We start from the raw sequence: 12437 nt of genomic DNA, 5'->3' as shown, positions 1-12437 counted from the left end.
GCAACTATTGTGACATTTCTATTTTAGGTAAGTGTTGCAACTATATAGAAATGGAGGAAGTATTAAATAATGTACTTCTTCTTGGCCACGCTATGAATATACTCCGTAATCTAGCTAGCCAATAAGAGAGGATTTGACAGTTTTGCAGTAGAGACTAGAGTCAAAGAAATTCAGTAGAATAGTACCCGTAACAAAGAATGAACTCATGAAGTATGAACTTGTTGGATTATCATATTGAAGAATCAATTTAATATTAATATTTAATACGCATTGATAAATTAGGTGTACTCTTTAAGAGGAGGGCCTCCTAATTATACTCTTACGTATCTATCAACAAAAATAAATAAATTAAATGAGTACTCGCACACAATCATGTACGTACGTATTACTACATAGTATTACAGAACTTGTGAAATTTGTTTGGTTTGATCGACAAATTAAACTTATTCATAATTTAATGAAACGAGTTTATGTACGTATAATCAACAAATAGCTTAGTAAATTAATATCCAACAAGAACGTTGATAATCAGTGATAAATTGATCACTCTTTTTGGTCCGTCCCAGGTTGTTCGCGCGTTCTCCTTTCCTCGGAAAGTATTTTCGCAAAGCTGTAGTATGGACTTTATTAGTAAGTTAATGAGGAAATACGTAGGGAAAACTAAGACATGCATATATATATTGATAAATTTTACCAATAAATAATAAGCCGTAATTCATAATCTCTAGTTGATTGATTGTATGTTCATAGTGCTTTCTTATACAAGTAAATGAGTAATCACTTTTATTCGAAAAACTTATATGTGACGGTAATACTTTCTCTGACCCTTTTTGTTTACCCCATTTGCCATTTTGGCCAGTCCTTAAAAGATTGTTCAATTATAAATATGCTCATGCGATCATAACTTTTACTCTCACATAAATTAAACTTATGGGGTGTTTGGTTAGGAAAGGTTTGAGGGAAAAAAGCTTTTTGGGGTGAATTAGAGTTTTGACCTTTAGAAAAAGCTAATTGGGAGTGTTTGGTTAGAAGAGGATTGGAAGAGAGTTGTGGTGAAAAAGCTAATTTTGAAAAAGCTCAATATAGGAGCTTTTTGCAATTAGAGGTTTGAGAAAGTGGATGAAAATGACTATTTTGTCCTACTATTGCCTATTATTACAACCACTATCAACCTTACCCTACATATTTTTCTCCTAAAAACATTACTCACACTTTTTTTCATTTCACCATATTTACTAAATTCGTTTTTTGTTGTAATAAATTTTATATTAGTACTTTGAAGCAATTGAAGTATATTGCAATGATGCTTAAAATTTTATTAGTAATATTTATCTATTTGAAAAATACATATTATTAAAAAAAAAAAAAAAGAATAATTTTTAAAAAAAATTATTTTATTTAGTCAATGTTTATTAGAAAAATATAAAGAGAAAAAATTAACACAATAAAAATATTTGTCTAATGTTAATAAAAAACATAGTATGTCAATGTCCTTAATGGTCATTTTACATATTAAACATCTAACAGCTATCAGCTAATTTACCAAACACTTTTACACAAACAGCTAATGCAACCAGCTAGTCAAATCAGCCAATGCAAACAGTTAACAGCTAACAGCTAGTCAAACCAGCTATCATCTAACAGCTCCTAACCAAACAGGGCCTTAGTCCTATCATTTTTGTCTTTTCACAATTCCATCAACGTACCCAACTATTAATAAAGTCTATTTAAAGCATGGGGGGTAGGAGTATATGTTAGACCAACTTCTTACCAAATGATTGTATCTTTTCATTAATCATTACAGTATATCAAATAGTTATGTTCAATTTAATTAATTATAATTAATTAAATAGTTATATTTTCGGATAAAATAGCTAGTCTTTGTTATCATGTACTTCCTCTGTTCTTTTTTAAATGACACAATTATTTTGGCACGTTTGTCAATGCATGATTTCAAACGTTAATATCTTCAATTATGGATAAAAAAATTAAAAAAGTTGATATTTAAAAATTATTTAATGAGACGAATCTAATAAGACCCACACGACTATGTTTTTTCTTAAGTATAAACCACAAAAGAAGGTCAAAGGAGCTTGTGTGAATAGTGTCCAAAACTCAATTGTGTCATGTAAATAAGAACAGAGGAAGTACTTACTTTCGAATAAAATAGTCTTTGTTATCATGTACCGTTATATTAAGGGCAGTATCATATGAATTTTATATATTTTTATTAGCTTAGCCTCGTGAAGCTAAAGCTAGATTATACTAATATGTTTATGCAATGTACGTACCGTATCAAGGCCTCCTCATTGGTTCCACCATTAGGAATAGGTTGATAAATGCCTGTATCAAAATCAATCCTCGAAACTGGTTTTTTCAAGAGTGATTTTCCTATTTTCACTAGATTTTCCAAATTCTCCTTGGTTGCTGCATCCGCTGTTGCCGATTGTCCTGTTAATGTATCATCCTGCAATATAGAATCACATAGAATATAGATTATGTAATTAAGAATGATTCATTTCGCAACAATTTGACTTTTACACTATACTATCCCCGTTTTATAATTTAGCTTTATGATTACTATTTACACAAATATTAAGGAAAAAGAAGAAGGGCGTAGAAAAAGGTGGGTGGATATAATAAAATGTTAATAAAGTAAGATACGTGTGTATAAAAGTGGGTGAACGTAAGAAAAAAGATTGAATGGAAAATTATAAATGTTGTGATGTAAAAGGGGTAATATAGTAAATTTTTATGTCAAAAAATAGTACTCCCTCCGTCCCAGATTAGTTGTTACATTTGTCTTTGCACAAAGTTTTAGGTGATAATTGGTTGTTTGGTTATCAATTGTTATTTTATTGAAAAAGTAAATGTGATAGGAGTTAGTCGGATATTTTTTTAATTGAATGAGAGAGGGTGTGGGGACAAAAAAAAAATTAGTGGGAAGAGAGAGATAATATAATAATTGTGGGGTCTCTCCTAATTTAGAAGTGTAACCACTAATCTGGGACGGATGAAAAAAGAAAGTGTAACAACTAATTTGGGACAAAGGGAGTACTAAAACAGAAAGTACAACGATCATTTTAAAACACAATATAAAGAGCATTATGAAACGTATTTACACTAATATAAACCTGGTCCATGCTAACTTAGCGTGGACCAGGGCAACGGAGTAATTTGTATGGGCAACATATGTAACTGTCACGTGACAGTTATTTTGTGATTTTAAATAGTAACTATATGCGTATTACAGTAACTATGTGTTTTAAAGAGTTACTATGTGTTTTAAAGAGTTACTATGTGTTTTGTAGAGTTTCAATGCAATTTGTGTCTAACCCACTTTATATACGTTTTAAACTTTTTTATTTTTCAAAATTTCAGATCTACATTCTGTAAATTCTCTTTCATTTTCTCTCTCTTCATTTTCTCTCTATGCTTTTCAAAATTTAGCCCAAATTTCTAGGTTTTGTTCGATTTTTTTCGTAATTATCTTATAATTCTTATAATTGCATCTATTAGATGAAGAAAAATTGGAGGAAGTAGTAGATCAAGAAGGAGGTTCGTCGTTGCCGAAATCGAATCGAAGAATTTGCCCTCGCCTACAAATCTTCGCAAGAATTTTTAGAGATCACATCTCGGTTTGTTGTTTTTTAAAGAATTTTAAGTCTATTTTTAATATTTGTTGTTTTGAAGAAATTAATGTTTGTGTTTTACCGAAATATCGTTTTCACTTCGCGAATTCGATCAGTGAGTTCACGATTGTAAATAGTAACTATATGAGTAATACAGTAATTATATGGTTTAAAGAGGTACTATGTAATTTTAATGGTTACTATATGTGTACAATTAGACCTGTCAAACGGGTCGGTCGGGTCGGGTCGGGTTGTAAAAAATTACTTTCGGGTTCGGGTTGAATCGGTTCGGTCACTTTCGGGTTCGGTCACTGTTTAAAATTGTTCTACGGTTAAAATTCTTTTTCTATATGATATAGTCACTCTTTGAATAGACTAGTTATTATTATCAAAATGCCTATATTATTATTTTTTAATAGTTACTATTATGAAGATATAGCTACGTTACATAACATATAGTTACTCTTTGGATAAAATAGTTATTCTTATCTAAATGACTATATTTTTTTTCATAGTTATTATTATGAAGATATAGTTACTATATGACCTTTAAAGCATCTATATCATATTGTTCATTTTATAATATAGTAAGTGTTCTACAGTTAAGATTACTTTTCTATATAGTTGCTCTTTGAACAGAATAGTTATTCGTATCGAAATGGTTATATTTTTTTTTCATAGTTACTATTCTGAAGATATAGTTTCTATAATTTACTCTTTTTGTATGCAAAAATGAATATATAATTACTCTTATTTTTAATATATGTAATTACCCTATTTGATAACATTAACTATATGATATATAATAGTAACTATATAATATAAAGAGTTACTAAATGATACTACCTCCGTTTCAGAAAGTTCTTTACGGTTTGGAAAATGTGTCCAAAGTATGAAAACTTTGACCGTAAATTCCCACTATTATATACATCGAAATGTTACATGTAAGATCTTGTTAGATTTGTCTCGTTATTCATTTTGAGAATATTAATTTTTTATAATTTTTTTCCATACATAATTGGATATATGAACGGTCAAACATTGCACCGGAGTCCGTGCAAATAGTAAGTGTAAAGATCTTTTTGAAACGGAGGAAGTATAAAACAAGTAACTATTTCTATGCGATATATAAAATATCTTTGTGTATACATAATTAAGCAATTAAATTGTTGATGAAATAGTAATTGAGATTGTCCACCAAAATGACCTAGTTAAAGCAAGAATCATTATGGGAACTAAACTGATTTTGGGGAGAATTAAGGTTAGCTTGTGCCGAGTACTTGGACTTCCACCATTAAATAATTACTTCTTAGTTGTTTGTAAATGAAAATGGTGTTGCTCGAGTATCATATTTTTCTGGTTTTTCTTCATCCCATAAGGATTACTATCCACCAAAATTCAACTCAAGCTTCAACTTCCTTAGAAACATCCTTGACTCAACATCCGGTTGCACTTTCGCAGTGTTTTTTATACACGAAAAATCGATTCAACCAACCTCATAGACAACCTTGTCGCAACATCCGACTGCCCTTCTCCGACGATGGTAGAATTTTCGTCGGAAAAAGAATCGGAATCACCACCATTGAGAGGCTCATTGTCATCATAATCATCAAAATCGTCGTTGTAGATAGACTAGTGCTCTTCGAAATCCATTGGGAAAGGGAGGAGAGAGAAAATGGGAGGGGTGGTGTGGTGGGAAGGGAGAGAAAGAAGGGAAAGGAGGTGGATTAGGTCACGTGAAATATTCCTGATCCACCACTGCTAATTTACAAAAATACCCTGGTCCATGCTAATTATAGCGTGGACCGGGTCCATGCAAGTGGGATTGTATGAAACGTATTAAAACATATAGTATCATGATCATTTTAAAACATAGATAATACGGAGTATATAGGTAAGAAACTTACTTGAATGCGAAGGTAATTATCAAGGGAACGATAAGCTTCAAAAGCCACGGAGTTATGGAAATCGACCATATCAGCTTTAGCTTGATTGTAAGCATCAAGTAATGGAGTTGAACCATCCTCAAATAACCATGATACTATTCCCCATTTTGATGCGCTCTTAGCATTGTATTTCCGGTCTATCTTGTCGGATCCAGTCCCTAGCGATATTACCAACAACCTTTCACGATCCGTGGGCTTTATCGGGAAGTAATTCGGGTTGTGCTTCACTACTTGTTTTGTAACTTCAGTTATTGCAACTAGAGTCTGTATATATATGTTGCCAAATTAATGTAATGAATTTCCAGTTTTCATTGATTTAATTATGAACAATCAACTTGTTAATTAAACACTCCGATGTTGTAATATGTACTACTAGTCTTATATGCACGATGTCACGGTCTGAGTGTTTGAAACCGGATCATGCGGCGCGCTCTTGTCTATGGGGCGGTAAGGGCGCGCCGCACGATCCGGTGTCAAAACACTCAGACCGTGACATCGTGCATATATGACTAGTAGTACATATTACAACAACGGATGCGTGCAAATATAAGAAACAGATTGTGTTATTACATTTAAAGCTAAAATAGCATGTAAAAAATATATTTCCTCTGTTTCGAAAATATTACACAATGGTTGAATTTTACTCCTCTAACCGTTACTTTGACTCTTAATATCTCAAATCGTGTGCAAGTAAAAATATATAAAAAAAATTAGAAAATATATATTGATACGAATCTATCATGACCCTCACATGCATGACTAAAATATATATCGATATGAAGTAATATAAATGCGATGCGTGCGAGTATAAGAAACATATAAGTTAGATAAAGTCGAACGCATATAAACAGATTGATTAAAATGGTAAGAGTTTATTTAAGAAGCTAGATTGATTAAAGGAAAATTTGTTAGAAATGACCTTTTAAAACACAAAAATTGTGACAAATGACCTTTTTAAAAAAAAGTTGTGACAAATGGCCCAATTCGATATTTTTGTTGTGAATAAGGACCAAACGCTATTTTTCGGTGGTCAACGCCAATTTTCCGGCGTTGACCGACACATGTTCATTTTTTAACTAAATTTTTTACAGCATTCCCTCCGATACCTCCCCTTATATGACCCAACTACCCATTAACCTTAAAAAAAAAAAAAACTTTGTTTTTCTATCTCCTCGATGCTCTGCTGCTTCTCCTTCCTCTACATCAGCAATGGTAATTCATTGCTCCCGCCAGAATTCAATGAACAAGGGTTGTTAAAGTCGAATGTAAAGTATCTCATCATTCATTAAGGTATGAATTCTCTCTCCTCTGTCATTTCGCTTGATTTTCACCCAAAATTGATTTGTCATTTTCAATAACCCTAATTTCAAGAGTAAAAAAATTAAAAAAAATTGAGCAAAAAATTAGGGCTTTTACTGTTACCTTGTACCAAATTGCACGAAAAGCAAAACGGTTGCTCGAATTTGGTTGATTTGAACTGCAGGAAGAAATTCGTGGATTGAAGGAGGAAGAAAATGGCGATGCAGTAGATCGATTTTTTTGAAATCCCAGTAAGTTAGTTGGGTCAAATAGGGTAGGGGGGGGGGATTGGAGGGAATGATTGGCGTTGACCACTGGAAAATAGCATTTGGTCCGTACTCATAACAAAAATATCGAATTGGGCCCTTTGTCACAACTTTTTTTTAAAGGTCATTTGTCACCATTTTTGTGTTTTAAAAGATCTTTTCTGACAAATTTTCCTTGATTAAAATGTTTTTTTGAGTTTTTCCTATTGAGTAGGTTTTCATTATATTCTCTATTGCATAAGTGTGAAGGGTATTTTAATAATCCAAGAGAGACACCAAAAATATATTTACTAAATTAAACTTATCTCTTTACTTATATAATAAAGATTTTAAAATCATTATCGAAACATATAATACAAAATAAAGAATGGAATAAGAAAAGAAACGTACGGGGTTATTGGCAGCAACACCACCATCAATGAGGTTGAATTCAATAATATTGCCCTGATCATCTTTGTTCTCAAAATAATGCGCCGGTAATAACGTTGGAGCGGCAGACGTGCCTATGCAAATGTCAGACATCAAAGCGTCCAATTCTCTGGCAACTGGGACCTACATCATATCATAATAAGAAGTATTTGGATGAGCATGTACTCGATGTATAAATTGAGGTTGACTTTTACTTTTCATAAACTTGAGATTAGGGATGACAACGGATCCAAAATCTTATTAAAATTAAATTAAACTCGTTTAAATATAAAAATAAAGCAAAATCTTAAAGAAATTCACAAGATCCGACGTTACTAAATCTTAAAGAAATACTACTCTTAACGGACATCCGACGTTACTAAATCTCTAAACCTCTAACATTGACTTTGTGTACGTAGTTGAGAACTTGATTTTTTTTTTTTTTTATTTTTTATTTATGAGTTTAGTATTTTAAATTTTAATGTGTTTAAGGAAAGACAAAGATGATTTTTGGAGACTTGTTTTAAAATATCAAATTCATTGTTGGTCTTGTATTATCCTCTGCCTATTACATATAAATGCAGATAAAAAAGAAGCCAGTAAAATTTACGAAAAGAAATTGGCGACCCAAGGATCAGTTTCTAAATTAGGGTCCGAGTATTGCTAGACCCCTTCCCGATCTAGACTCGGCTTAGACCCTACCTATACCCTATCAAATTCATATGTATGGGTAAAGTCTTGTAGTTTTAGACCAAAGGGTAGGATATGTGTATAGGTCAAAAATATTAAGGTCTATTACGGTACTACCTCCGTTGATCTTTACGGTTATTATTTGCACAAAGACAAAAAAGAAAAAAGGTGGGTGGATATAATAAAATATGGTAGATCGATGGGTAAAAAGGTGAGTGGGTGTAAGAAAAAACAAATAATGTAAGAGAAAGTGAGTGAAAAATTGTAAATGTTGCATGTGGGGTAAAATAATAAATTTTCATGTCCAAAAGAAATAGAATGAAGCAAAGTGTAGAGAACATTATGAAACAACATAAAACGTAAAGTGTAAAGATCATTTTTGAAACGGAGATATAGAATGTCCGGATATTGCTAGACCCTACCGAAATCCTAACCATTGCCATTCCTACTTGAGGTAAACGTGATTGGAATGTACCCAGTGGGCTGTGGGCAGTGGGGGAGCCAGGAATTCTACGTTGGGGGGGGGGGGGGGGCGAGAAAAACAACGGAACTAAAAATAGGGGGGGGGGGGGGGGGCGAGGGAAAAAAATAAAACTAAAAAGAAAGTGTATTGTATGAGGCTTCGAACCCTAGATTAATGAGTTACTCCGTATTAAATAAGAAATACCATTGAGACAAGTATCATTTAGTGATATATTTTAATATTTATTATGGAATACTATATATTAATATTTTTTTAAAATTATTGGGGAGGGGGGGTTGGCTGCCCCCACCCGCCCCCCTATCTCCGCCTCTGAATATACCATCATTCATGATTACACCGTATAAGATAAATGTATAATACTACCCATTATTTTTTTTTCCCACACATTTTAGCCACGCTTCACGTGACGTGAATATAGTGTTAGTTACTCCTTATTCCTTAATGTAAATGAGAAATTATACGGAGTAACTTATTTTTTGGAATTCAAGTGTGAAGTATAAGAACTATAATACGAAGAATTGAACAACAACATACCATAAAAGAAGAAAAGAGAACAGGCTGAAGATTCTTGATGTCAAAAGTGGGAATAACCACATTAGTCAACGCTTGATGCAACCTTGTTTCTCCTAGTAGTCCTCTCAATATCTTGTGAAGGTACTTCCCATCATATTTTGGCCCGTTTAGTACCTTCACTAGAGTTCCAATTGACCCGAATAGCCCGCTACAACTCCAACACATTAATCACAAACCACAGATCAATTTATGTTACAAGAAGAAAAGTTACATTACATATGGAATTGAAAGTTCTACTGAAATACAATCTAAGGCGTATGTCACATTATTTTTTGGATAGTTTCCTAATAATTGTATTATCCTAAATATCGTAAACTTACGTCCTAGAATGCATGCATCTCAGTAGCACTTTCCTTATCGTAGCTGTTTTTATGTTAATGATGTTAATCACATTACTCATACAATACGCTGCAACTTTTGTGTAAGATCGTCTTACTGAATACCACTTTGATTGTTTAACTAATTGGTTTCCTTGGTGAACTAGTTAGTTCACGTGCTTAACTAATTAATTTCATTCTTAACTAATTAGTTTCAGTACTTAACTAATTGATTACATTGCATAACTAATTACATAACACTAAGGTACGTGGTCTTTAATGTAAGACTGTCTTATATAAAAGTTTGTATATATACAATACATACCTTGGTTGTTGGAAGATCTTAGGGCTATGATCAAGATAAAAAGGAGTTAACTCCTTGGCGGCACAAAGTGGCCGGTTTTTCTCGTTAGGAGCGGCTAACATGGCGGCTATGAGGCCACCGGTGCTCGTTCCAGCTATGACATCAAAATAATCAGCCAACCTTGCTTCTTCACCATCTAACTTCTGTTATTAGTGAAGCATATAATAACATGTTTCAATTAATTTCTAAACTTAAACTTTACGTACATTTATTAATTAATTACAATCATAATTAAATTCATAATTCTATTTAATTTACGTAATACGCACCTGAAGTTGTGATTCTAGGAACTCAAGCATGACTGCCGGGATGATTCCCCTAATGCCTCCACCATCTATACTCAGAATTGTTATGAGATTACCGCGATTTGGAGGTTTATGGCTAAGGGTGTTGCTCGTAATTCCCTCCATTTTCTTTTTGGTGTTAATTAATTAAATGTGTTTTGATTTTAGGTGTAGGGAGAAAATGATAATTGATAAATCGAAGTTATACAAATGTACATATAAGAAAATACGTATTGCATATTTGCATGTGTAGATGTAGAAGTTATATATAGAAAACATAATTGACTTCTACCCCTTAATGAGTAATGATAATGGGATGAGTGTTCTAACCCCTAATGGTAATGGCATGAGTGTACGTAAACGCATATTATTTTAATAAAATTTATAGATTAATACGGATCGAATATAAATTTAGAAGATATATTAAAATACTACTTAATGATTGGTTGTGTGTCGTGTTGGGTTGTGTTACGTGTCGAGCCTGGTTAAGTCCACTTTTTTTGTGTTTGACTATGTCGGCGTAAAATATATAAAGAGGCGGTTGCCCTTGTGTGTGTCATGCCTTCGTATCCGACACTAATTTTACTCAATTTAATATGTCTTGTCTTATAATGTATTTCGGAAAAAATATGGCCCGATTCATCCAACAACTTCGTGCCCGTGTCGAGTTGTGTTTTACTGCTTCTCCAGGCCGTATCGTATCGTGCTTTTTCTTGTTTGGTCGTGCCCAGGGCTGACCCAGTGTCGTCTTTAATTTGTACTACTTGAGGATCTGACTAGAGTCTAGAGCTAAGCTAATACTAATTTCACTTGAGCAATTTAACAGTTGACTAATTAACTATATTATGGTTTTATAATTTATCCAAAAATAAAATAATAGGAAGAATGAATTAGACTTGGTTCATTCAGAGCTGTTACCTTAATCAACAACACGTTGAAGCACGTATGCAATTATGGTACTCACTTCGACTAAATCTTAAACGTTTTAATTTTAAGATTCTATGCTATTTGATCAACATTCCGATAACATTAAAAAAAAAATTAAAACAAAACACAATACCATTTTATGATTTTATTCAACTAGTTGTTGGACCGTGCGCTAGCGCGCACGATCCCCTAAGGTATACAAATTTATTTGCAGAAATGTTACGTAAAATACTGAAATTTACAAATTTACATTAAATATATTGCTAGAAACGCAATGCTAAAGTTCGATTTGCATGTAATTAATAATATGAAATCATACATATGTTTACAATATTTGTGTCATTGATATTGTAGCATTCCACAAGCAACATTGATAGGAGAGACGAGAGGGCGGAGAAAAGATAGGTTAGATAGAGTGACGGGAGAAATTCGATGGAAGGGTTATTGGGTTGTCAGCAAAAGGGAGAAGACAAGGCAAAAGAAAGAAAAAAAGGCAAAAGAAAAAGAAGGCAAAAGAGAAAAAAAAGGAGACAAATGGTAGCAATATGACCAAGAGTATAATTATCCCAACACTATTGATAAGAATAAGACAAAAAAAATATTAAGGCACAAAATAAGGGCAAAATAAAAGTGCACTATTGGGTGAATAGTAATAGAAGTTCAAGGCTTTATAAGTGTTAGGATAAGGTCAGTGATGAGTAAAACAAGACCAATTTATCAGCTAGTTAGGAGAAATATATATTAGGCGTAAGATCCTACTCCGTATTAATTTTACTTAACTTTTCCAGTTTTACTTTATTGTCAAATTCTTTTTCTAATTAAGAAATTAAATTATGTAGCAATTATATTCGTACGAATTAGATACGATAATACGAAGTATATTGTATCATGAAAGGTTATGATAAAATCTATACCTAGTCTATACCTAGTCTATACCTAGTATTTAAAAAGGAACACCATAGATTATTTGAAGTCATGTGACATCTCATTATTAGAAGTCATGTGACATCTCTCCTTTCATCCATCATTTTGTTTTGTTTTTCTTTCAATTTTTTTTTATTGTTTCTGTGATTTACAACTTCTAATACCTCTTCCACTCTATTTTCCTTATTCAACATCAAGTTATTAATAGTCTAATATATTCATTAGTCTTTTCCACTCCACCCCTTTAACATCCAATATTTATTCAACATATAATTTTTATATTTTTCCAACCTTCAAATTACACCTCTATTCATATATTACCA

At 32.4% G+C, this 12437-nt stretch overlaps 1 protein-coding gene across 2 annotated transcripts; it reads right to left on the bottom strand.

The window, feature by feature from the left end:
• Positions 1 to 226: 226 nt before the first annotated feature.
• Positions 227 to 10500, bottom strand: LOC110799051 (patatin-like protein 1). 2 transcript variants are annotated; one of them, XM_022004250.2, is made up of 7 exons: positions 10249 to 10500; positions 9941 to 10122; positions 9260 to 9452; positions 7534 to 7695; positions 5540 to 5842; positions 2292 to 2467; positions 227 to 610 (listed from the first exon to the last, which is right to left on the bottom strand). In XM_022004250.2, the coding sequence occupies exons 1-7, from the start codon at positions 10387 to 10389 to the stop codon at positions 544 to 546; spliced, it is 1224 nt and encodes a 407-aa protein (XP_021859942.1). In that variant the 5' UTR covers positions 10390 to 10500; the 3' UTR covers positions 227 to 543. The 2 variants fall into 2 exon arrangements, with proteins under 2 accessions (XP_021859942.1, XP_021859943.1); XM_022004251.2 differs by having other exon boundaries at positions 9260 to 9446.
• Between the last annotated feature and the right edge of the window lie 1937 nt (positions 10501 to 12437).

This window comes from Spinacia oleracea, chromosome 3 (genome assembly GCF_020520425.1).
Source record: "Spinacia oleracea cultivar Varoflay chromosome 3, BTI_SOV_V1, whole genome shotgun sequence".
Lineage (NCBI taxonomy): Eukaryota > Viridiplantae > Streptophyta > Magnoliopsida > Caryophyllales > Amaranthaceae > Spinacia > Spinacia oleracea.
This window is presented reverse-complemented; position numbering and strand designations above follow the sequence as displayed.

Bases quoted from the DNA above. Each gene is read 5' to 3' on its own strand.
- LOC110799051 (XM_022004250.2), bottom strand. From the start codon at position 10,389: ATGGAGGGAATTACGAGCAACACCCTTAGCCATAAACCTCCAAATCGC. The intron at 2,468-5,539 runs GTAAGTTTCTTA...TCTATATTGCAG, and splicing joins ATAATTACCTTCGCATTCAA to GATGATACATTAACAGGACA. The intron at 611-2,291 runs GTACGTACATTG...TCCATACTACAG, and splicing joins AATGAGGAGGCCTTGATACG to CTTTGCGAAAATACTTTCCG.